The following is an 11,126-nucleotide window of genomic DNA, read 5'->3' as shown; positions in this document are numbered from 1 at the left end:
AGGTTATGAAAAAAAAAAGGAAACATTTTAAAAATAATGTAACATGATTGTCAATGTAATTGTGTTGTCATTGTTATGAGTGTTGCTGTCTTTTATATATATATAATATACACACACACATAAACATATATATACATATACATATATATACATATCTACATATACACATATCTACATATATATATACATATACACATCCACATATATATATATACATATATATATATATATATATATATATATATATATATATATATATATATATATATATATATATACATATCAACATATATATACATATCAACATATATATATACACACATACATAAACACACACATATACATATATATATATACACATATATACATATATATATACATATATATATATATATATATATATATATATACACACACACAGACACATATATATATAAATATTTACATATCTACATATACTGCGGTGGGTTGGCACCCTGCCCAGGATTGGTTCCCTGCCTTGTGCCCTGTGTTGGCTGGGATTGGCTCCAGCAGACCCCCGTGACCCTGTGTTCGGATTCAGCGGGTTGGAAAATGGATGGATGGATGGATGGATATCTACATATATACACATATATATATATGTACATATATATATATATATATATATATATATATATATATATATATAGATATATATACATAGATAGATTGACACATATATATATACATATGTACATATATATACATGTAATTGTGTTGTCATTGTTATGAGTGTTGCTGTCATATATATATATATATATATATATATATATATAGCAAAATACCCGCGCTTCGCAGCGGAGAAGTAGTGTGTTAAAGAGGTTATGTAACTATATATATACATAAACATATATACATATATATACATATCTACATATACACATATCTACATATACATACGTATATATATACATATACACATCCACATATACATATATATAAATACATATACAAATTTACATATCTACATATATATATATAAAAATATAGACATACATATATACATACATACATTCACATATATATATATACTGTATATATATATATATATATATATATATATATATATATATATATATATATATATATATATACTGTATATATACATATCTACTTATTGGCTCCTGTATTTAGGATATAGCGGGTTGGATAATGGATGGATGGACATCTGTATGCATAGCCCTATTTGCCCGTTTTCGTTTTTTTTTCTTTCTTCAGTAATATTTCAGTAAACCCGGAGCTTGTCAGTTCAAATCCTGGTACTGACACCACTGTGTGACCCTGAGGAAGTCACTTCACCTGCCTGTGCTGCAAAAAACAAAAGTAATGTAACAAATTGTACCTCAGATGTTGTAAGTTGCTGGAATAAAGGCATAAGTAAAATAGATAAATATGTATTATACACATAGGAACTATTCATTTATTTTCAGTTAAGTCATCTGCAGCAAACTTTTATAAATGAGGGTTTCTCATTTTTAGATAGTGCAAACTGTTTCTTCTTCATTGACGTTTTCTCTTGGAGAGCTTTTTTCATTTCATTGAAAATTAAAGCAGCAGCTGCCAAAATATGTAGCTTTCTTATTAATTTTTCAACATTGTGTAAAATAAATGTATAAAGTAACATAAAAGGTTTAAATACTGGTTATCCTTTTACACTAAAATATTACTAAAGAGACACAAAAAAAGTAAAATGGATATGTTCTTTTTCTTTAAGGAGATTAAATATTACTGAAGAAAGAAAAAAAAAAAAAAATAAACAGCCAAATGGGGCTATGCATACGAACTTAAAAGGTTTAAATAAAACAGAAATATATATTTTATTTTTACTTGTGTGGACACTTTTTCTTTGGTGTCGTTTCTCGTGACTGAAGACAGAGAGATATATTTAAAGTTAGTAAAAATCTTTTATTCAAACACATCAGGCAAAGGTAAAATGACAGAGAAGCGCAGTCCCAGGACACCGCCCTTCATCTGCCCCCCGGCCAGGGTATCCCAAAGTTTTTATAGCGCTTTGTCTTGTGATTTTAATTACACAAGTACTGCAAAACAACAACAACGGTTAGTTCATTAAAACAATATATAAAAGCTAAGCTTTTTCTTATATCTCTAACTAAGCATTTTCTTACAGTCTCCAATATTAGCCAAAGACAAATGTCACGTACCCCCTGCGACCTTGTGACTTCTTCACCCTGTCTCATTTACTTTGAGAAAGTTAACCTAGAAAACAGTTTGAATCATATAGAAACTGATTTTGTTGAGCCCTTGCACAATATATTTTTGTCAGTTCATAGCCAGAGCTTGCAAGCATTGCTGAAATGAAAGTTTTTAGTCACCAAATACTCAGAGTACAAGGTGCTCAGGAGAACATCTTTCTTCTACACTCCCCCCTTTTGAACAGACAAAAAATATAGGTTAGATAGGAGCAGAACGGGAAAGAATAGGAGAAGGGGAAGGAGTAGAAGTAGAGGAGGAAGAGAATTGGAGCATTCGCTCCTCGTGTAACATATAAGCCTTAGCCATGGAAGCAGTGAAATATTTAGACACAATATACCGTATCAGGGGGACAATACAGCAAGCAACTAGTAAGAGGATCAGAAAAGCAACAGCCAGAGAAATAAAAACTGACCTGAGCCATTGGCCCCAGGATCCAAAAGTAGACATGAACCATTTATCCCATGGATTAGAAATGCCAGAATTGGTTGCTAATTCATTAGAAAGGGCAGTTAAACCTGCTAAAGCACGAGTAATTGATCCATCTGGAGCTGTATTGTTAGGGATGTAAGTGCAACATGCATCACCGAACATAGCACATACACCACCTTTTTCGGCGAGGAGCATATCTAATGCTAACCGATTTTGCCAAGTCATAAGGGATGTTCTATCAAGCTGCTCATGTATCCCTTCAACAGCTTCTTTAGTAAAATTTAGGAAACGCTGTTGGTTATAATATAGATAGTTAATCCAATCTACATTTTTATTTATTGTAACTATGGGAAAAATCGACTCAAATCCAGCAGCAACTTGATCTCTGGCTTTAAATTCATCAGGGACTCCGCGAGGAACACCAATGGAATCAATGTAAACGCCAGGGTCATGCAAAGAGAATGTGGAAGGATCGACTGAGCGTGGTTTGCGACGTCGGTCAGGAGCGGACATCACACGAGGAGACTTGAGAGGGAGGAGGCGGAAGGGCATCACGAGTTGGACTAAAGCACATGTGCCGATCCACTCAGGGGGAAGGATATCTAGTAACTTGGAGTACGGCACATCCACCAAATATCAGCACGGGGAGTGGTTTGTGTTAATAGAAAAAAGGATAATGTTGGATCAAATGAGGTAGAGTTAACTTGGAAAGTCTGGGAACAGAAGGAAGAAGGAATATTTCCAACGTTAATACCTTGGAGGGGGGAACTATAATTACTAGAGAAACAAGTATAATTACCTTCATGGGACTGGAACACAGGAGGAGTCATATGAGGAGTGGGGGGAAAAAGAAGAGAAAGGGTAATACAGTCAGGGTTTTTAGGTGTAGAGGAAGTGGTGAGGAGGGATAGAAGACAAGGAAGGCCAGCGGGGTCAGAAATATTAGAAAGAGGAAAAGGGACGGTAGCCAAATGTGGCCTGGCCGTAGCACAGGCGTAGCAATCAGATTGATTTACTTGTTTAGCAGAGTATAAAACCCACTGTAACCAGCGGTTCTGGTCACCATATCCAGTTTCAATTGAAAAGGTGGATGAAAGAGTAGAAATATTCATTATTTTTACAAGAGTTTGTTGTGAATCAGGAGGAAAGGTAGAAGAAAGCTGACCAGCAAGCTGGCCAGTATTAGTAGCATAGGAATTATCAGTAACCTTAATTTGAAAAAATCCTAGTGGATCAGAACCACTTGCGTACGCAGCTAAAACATAAGTTCCTGAATCCTGCAAAGAGGGATCTTTTAAAGTAATAATCAAAGGGTTACAATAGTTCTCAGCACAGTCATGAGGGGCGTGTCCTTTTATAATAGAAAATCGAGTCTTTAGGCCATACTGTGTGGCCTGCCAGGGGTTATAGCCCCAGTCATTTGGTCCTGTGTTTGCAAACACATCACTCCAGAAGGCACATTCAGAGTCAGATGAATCAAAACTTGAATCAGAGTCATAATAAGGGTAGCTCACACAGACATATTTGTCAAACCATTCCCATTGTTCCTGTCTTCCACTACAGGGGGCGATTTCACAAAAGTCAACCTGGAATGAGGCAGTCTTCCCCACCTGGAAAGTCAATGTCGTACGTGAAGTGGATAATGGAAGGAAAAACAGTAAGAGTGTAATCAAAATGAGTATGAATGTTAGGGATGCCATCTTTTGCAGTGTGAAGCGTGAATCCAGGCGGGCAATCCTTCAACTTTCACAGCGTGTGGCGTGGACAGAAGAACTTGGAACGGTCCTCTCCACCTAGGCTGATGCCAGTGTTTCCTGATGCCAGTGTTTCCTCCGAGTGTCTCAAACCAGGATCCAGGTGCCCAAGGGAATTGGTGAATCCTTAGAAGGTGGGCTGGTCCTCCAGGCCTGATTAACCTGCTGGTGGACTTCCTTCAATGAGGTTCGGAGACCTGCAAGACTAGAGAGAAGATTGTCCACAGTATGCAAACTCACATTACCTACAACCATGCCAACGGGCATGGGACGTCCGGTCAGAATTTCAAATGGCGATAGTCCCAATTGTCGGTGTGTCCGTCCTCTCAATCCCATTAAAGCCAAGGGTAGTGCATCCGGCCATGATAAATTAGTTTGTTCACAAATTTTTGCGAGCTTAGCTTTTAAGGTGCCATTACATCGTTCTACGATGCCTCCGCTTTGGGGATGGTATTTACAATAATGGTGCACATTGATTTGGAGCCAGGTAGTTAATTCATTTATAATGGAATTCACAAAATGAGTGCCATTATCTGTTTGCAATTTCTGAGGGATACCCCATCTTGGAATAATCTCTTTGATTAATGCATTAGCTACTGTTTTGGCATCGTTGTGTTTTGAAGGGAAAGCTTCTACCCATCGGGAGAACACATCAACAATTACTAGACAATAACGGTAACCTTTAGACGGTGTTAGTTCAATGAAATCCATTTGGAGATGTTCAAACGGACCCATTGGGTTAGGTGTAACGGCGGGACTTACCTGGGTGCCCTTTCCTACATTAAACTTCTGACATAATGCACAGCGTCTGCAAAATTGCTCTGCATATGTAGAGAAACCTACAGCTTCCCAATGTTTTTCAACATCTCGAACCATGGCATCTCTACCTGCGTGATCGAGGCCATGGGCGATTTTTGCCATTCCTGGGAAAGAGGCTTTTGGGAGAAAAGGTTTGTTAGTGTGTTTATGAGTCCAGACTCCATCAGAAAGGGACCCTTCTTTGGACCATTTTCTTTTTTCGATGTCCGTGGCTGCACTCTGTAAAGAAATAATTTGATTATCAGGGTCCTGGTCATTTCTCTGTTGGAATAAAGAAATTGGTGTGTTATTATATGCAGCCTTTTTAGCAAAGTGGTCAGCTAATTCATTTCCTTTGCTAACAGGATCCTGTTTTCCTGTGTGCGCTTGACATTTAACAATTGCTAGCTTTGATGGTTTGGTTATGGCTTCTAAAAGAGATTCGATCAATTTCTGATGTTGTATGGGTTTGCCAGTACTGGTCTTAAATCCCCTTAGTTTCCATAGTGCTCCATGATCATGGCAGACTCCAAAAGCATACCTGGAATCCGTATAAATTGTTACGATCTTTCCTTCGGACAGCTGACACGCTCAAGTGAGTGCTATGAGTTCAGCTGCTTGTGCACTTAAGTTTGATGGAATTCGATTTGCTTCCAGCAGGCGGTCCCCTTGGACCACTGCGTAACTGGTCGAGGGTGCTCCGTTTTCTAATCTTAAAGAGCATCCATCCACAAAAATTATTTCTCCAATTTCGAAGGGTGTTTCCTGTAGATCTACTCTAGGTTTTACAACCTTTGCTATTTCATCATGACAATTATGTGGCTCACCTTCATTTTCGGTTGGAAGGAGGGTGGCAGGATTTAAGGTAGAGCATCTTTCTATTGTAACATTTGACAAAGTACAGAGTACATTCTGATAGTGTATTGCCCTAGCAGTGGTGAGATGCAAGGTTTTAGCCTGTATTAATATGGAATGTACAGCATGAGGTACTTGTACTGTAAGGGGGCTCATGAGAACTACATCCGTGCTTGCTAATACAGCTTCTGTTGTTGCAGCCACAGCACGAAGGCACGGAGGAAGCGCTGCGGCTACTGGATCCAGTTTTTTAGAAAAATAGGCCACCGGTCTCTGTTTATCCCCATGCAGCTGCGTTAATACTGCATTCATGAATCCCTGCTTTTCGTCCACGAACAAAGTGAATGGACGAGAATGATCAGGTAAACCAAGCGCAGGCGCAGAAAGAAGAGCAGCTTTTAAGTCGCGGAGAGCCATCTCGGCCTGTTCATTCCATTGGACCTGGCCCGAAAGAGGAACGCCAGGTGTATTAGCCAATTGTTGCAACGGCTGTGCTCTTTCAGTAACATTTAGAACCCACTGTCTGCAGTAGCCTAGAATGCCCAATACAGACATGACCTGCTGTTTTGTGACAGGTCTGGGAAGATTTTGGATGGCTGTAATGCGATTGCTAGAGAGAGCTCTTGTTCCACAAGTGATGTCATGACCTAGGTACTTTACAGTTGTTTGAATTAACTGCAGCTTAGCTTTAGAAACTTTATGGCCATTGTCCCCCAGATACAACAATAACTTCTGGGTATATCGTGCACAGTCCTCTTTATTATTGCTACATAGCATTATATCATCTACATACTGTATTAATATACTACCTCTGTCCGGCCAAAAGCCTTCTAAATTTTGAGCAAGGGCTTGTCCATATACACAAGGGGCTTCAGTGTATCCCTGAGGCATGATGGTCCATGTCCAGCGGTGGTTTTGAAAAATAAAAGCAAACCAAAATTGAGAATCAGGGTGTACAGGAATGGAAAAGAAAGCATTGGCTAAATCAATCACTGAAAAATAACGAGCAGAGGGAGGGATTGTAGAAAGAATAGTGGAAGGGTTAGGGACGATAGGAGCCCTAGGGAAGACGGCAGAATTGACTTGTCGCAAATCTTGTACGAAACGCCATGAACCATCAGCCTTTTTTACAGGTAAAATAGGGGAATTAACTGGAGAGTATTTAATTGGAATAATGGCACCGCGTTTTACGAGATCAGAATGTACGGCGGAAATGCCAGCCTCTGCTTCGGGAGACAGAGGATACTGGGCATGGTGCGGGCGGAAGGAGGATTTTGGGTAGATCACCAGAGGCTCACAATGGGCTATCCTTCCATAATCATTCTTTCCCTGTGACCACAGTGAATCAGGGAGCATAGATAACCAAGAAGGGGAAGTGGTTTGCAATGAAAAAGCAAAAGAGGAAGGACGGCACAAAGCACGATTTACTAAAAAATCAGTTTGAAACACCACTTTAGTTATCAAATGGTCTGAAGTATCAAAAATACCCGGAGCAACAGGTAACCAGTCTGTTCTATTAAAACATTGTTCTACCCATGGTCCTATTTCCACCCATTTAACACTAGAATTACCAGAGCCTACGAAAAAAATCGTAAATCCGTCCCACCTTAAATCGCGTCTTAAATCCGTTTGCACCTCTCTGCCAGAGTCCTTTGTCATCGAAATGTGCTGATAAACAAAAGCTACTAGCAGCCAGCTATTCCATCCCCCCACCGACTTAGAATGAACTTCTCCTAGCTCAAGCCTTGCCTTGATTTGATTACCTGGGATTGAAGTGGAGTTTTACAGTGGAAATAATTCTAGCGTTATTTGGAATACACGCATTTCATGTGTGTTCCATTTCTATAGTAGGCTGTGCAAACACATTTTTAAAACAGAAACGTTTTTCATATTCTAATAGTAAATGACAAAATGTAGGCATAAACTATATAACGTATGAAGCCTGAAGTCCATATATCAAAGAAACACTTTCACAAAAGGTACAAATAAGAGAACACGTGCGCTTTCATTCAAAAATATTAAAAAAAAAAAAGCCGCGTTAGCATACCGCATTGACAGTCTTACTACAACCGCCGCGGTGGCGTAATGGTATCAGCTCCTGACTGGGGATCAGAGGGTGGCGAGTTCGATCCCGCATGGCTCCACTTCGAAAAATGAACTGCTCTTGTTCTTACAATTTTAGAATAACAACATAAATTTGATTTCAGTCTGTAACAGCCGGTGTAACTTATGATACTGGTAAAGGTTAGCTTTTTTTTTTTTTTTTTTTAATTCAGTTTTCATTCTCGCAGTCGCATTCAGAATCAATCCATACAACCCCATCTGACACAGCTGGTTTCACATAAATAAAAGTGCACTTTTATTCAAGACTATAACCGAAGAATAAAGAAAGCAAGTTACAGTTGGTGGTTGATACGACAGCTTGCGTCGTGCAATGTTAAGAACTGCTGATTTCCGATCCGTGCTATATAAAATCATCACATTCAAATATTAACAGTTCCCACACACCCAAGGTCCGCCATTCCTACATTTACGACATGTGTACTTGTTGCAGTGTACACACCTCTCTGTGCTATGGTTCCTATTACAGTGAATGAGCACCTGACACTGTACTTTCTTCCCTGGGGGAAGCTGAGGTCTTAGAACGGATGTTTGTTGATGCTGTATCATCTTTTCTTTTTCCATCGCCTTTTCCTGTAAGAAGCGACGACGAAGTTCCTCTGCAAGGTGAGCCATGAACACTCTTCTTTTCTCAGTGGACCCCGTGCATGCCTTATACAGTACGTGTGCGTTCATCGCTGCTAGGTCAAGGTAGTTGTAGAACACAGCAACCGGCCACCTGCGTGTTCCTGCGTGTATGCTAATGAAAAAAATATTAGTGTGACGAAGTATTCTGGTGCTATTCTGGTGATAAAATGATTTCTTCAAAATGTCACATATATTTGTCTTTCTTTTTTCCCCAGCGTGGCGTTGACATCATGGATCAGAAGGCGCATGCTTGTTCAGTGCGAACAGGAACACGCAGGTGGCCGGTTGCTGTGTTCTACAAAATCCTTGACCTAGCAGCGATGAACGCACACATACTGTATAAGGCATGCACGGGGTCCGCTGAGAAAAGAAGAGTGTTCATGGCTCACCTTGCAGAGGAACTTCGTCGTCGCTTCTTACAGGAAAAGGCGATGGAAAAAGAAAAGATGATACAGCATCAACAAACTTCCGTTCTAAGACCTCAGCTTCCCCCAGGGAAGAAAGTACAGTGTCAGGTGCTCATTCACTGTAATAGGAACCATAGCACAGAGAGGTGTGTACACTGCAACAAGTACACATGTCGTAAATGTAGGAATGGCGGACCTTGGGTGTGTGGGAACTGTTAATATTTGAATGTGATGATTTTATATAGCACGGATCGGAAATCAGCAGTTCTTAACATTGCACGACGCAAGCTGTCGTATCAACCACCAACTGTAACTTGCTTTCTTTATTCTTCGGTTATAGTCTTGAATAAAAGTGCACTTTTATTTATGTGAAACCAGCTGTGTCAGATGGGGTTGTATGGATTGATTCTGAATGCGACTGCGAGAATGAAAAGTGAATTAAAAAAAAAAAAAAAAAAAGCTAACCTTTACCAGTATCATAAGTTACACCGGCTGTTACAGACTGAAATCAAATTTATGTTGTTATTCTAAAATTGTAAGAATAAAAGCAGTTCATTTCTCGAAGTGGAGCCGTGCGGGATCGAACTCTCTACCCTCTGATCCCCAGTCAGGAGCTGATACCATAACGCCACCGCGGCGGTTGTAGTAAGACTGTCAATGCGGCATGCTAACGCGGCTTTTTTTTTTAAATATTTTTGAATGAAAGCGCATGTGTTCTCTTATTTGTACCTTTTGTGAAAGTGTTTCTTTGATATATGGACTTCAGGCTTCATACGTTATATAGTTTATGCCTACATTTTGTCATTTACTATTAGAATATGAAAAACGTTTCTGTTTTAAAAATGTGTTTGCACAGCCAACTATAGAAATGGAACACACATGAAATGCGTGTATTCCAAATAACGCTAGAATTATTTCCACTGTAAAACTCCACTTCAATCCCAGGTAATCAAATCAAGGCAAGGCTTGAGCTAGGAGAAGTTCATTCTAAGTCGGTGGGGGGATGGAATAGCTGGCTGCTAGTAGCTTTTGTTTATCAGCACATTTCGATGACAAAGGACTCTGGCAGAGAGGTGCAAACGGATTTAAGACGCAATTTAAGGTGGGACGAATTTACGAGTTTTTTCGTAGGCTCTGGTAATTCTAGTGTTAACAGTGCGTGATTTGGCTAAGGAAATATGAGGCACTGAGCCGCCTAGATAGAAAATATTCTGTGAGCATGTGAGATGGACAGACGCAGCTGCCTTTGTGGATGAAATAAAAATACAGGGGATGTGAAGGGTTTCGGGGCAAGTACCTGAAGTAAGGAAAGATTCTAGCCAGGGGGTGTCTACTTCTGTAGGAAAATATTGGGCAGTGCAATGTAGGGTGTCAGGGACCTGTAAATGGGGAAAAAGACAGGAGGGAAAGGAGTGTAGGGCTTTGAGGAGAATGGTGTGTGGGGAAATACTTAAAGTCCATGCTGCAAAGGAGGGTTTAGGATGGGGGGTGATTTGACACAACAACTTGGGGGTTGAACAGAAAAAACCTTTTTCAGTCATAGAAATAGAGAGAGAAAGTTTTGTCACGAGATCCCTTCCTAAAAGGTTAACTGGACAAAGCTGGTTTAAAAGAAATCGGTGCAGTAAGGTATGTCCTCCAGGACGTGACTGAACTTGAAGGGGTTTGGAAACTTGGAGAAGGTGAGGTTGTCCAGAGGCAGTAAGCACAGTAACAGTCTCGTTCGAGGCAGGGACCTTTGCCAGTGAGAGGGTAGATCGAGTGGCTCCAGTATCAACTAAAAAAACAGTCTCAGTGCCATCAACAAGCAATGTCAGCAAAGGATCAGTTTCTGAATTATGGGTGAGCAGAGGTAACTGGAGCGAATGGCTGGGGGTCCCTGCGGAATCCTAAGGCCAGA

The 11,126-nt window shown here is 39.9% G+C and overlaps 1 protein-coding gene across 1 annotated transcript in view; it reads right to left on the bottom strand.

The window, feature by feature from the left end:
• LOC127529022 (uncharacterized) overlaps window positions 1-4,364 on the bottom strand; it is a 5,448-nt gene extending 1,084 nt beyond the window's left edge. Inside the window, 3 exon segments of the mRNA XM_051931269.1 lie at window positions 2,564-3,273; window positions 3,276-3,377; window positions 3,681-4,364. Of these exon segments, the coding sequence (XP_051787229.1) occupies window positions 2,564-3,273; window positions 3,276-3,377; window positions 3,681-4,364 (1,496 nt within the window).
• Window positions 4,365-11,126: the final 6,762 nt, after the last annotated feature.

This window comes from Erpetoichthys calabaricus, chromosome 8 (assembly GCF_900747795.2).
Source record: "Erpetoichthys calabaricus chromosome 8, fErpCal1.3, whole genome shotgun sequence".
Classification (NCBI taxonomy): domain Eukaryota; kingdom Metazoa; phylum Chordata; class Cladistia; order Polypteriformes; family Polypteridae; genus Erpetoichthys; species Erpetoichthys calabaricus.
Note: the sequence above shows the minus strand (reverse complement) of the source record. Positions and strands in the feature narration are given on the sequence as shown.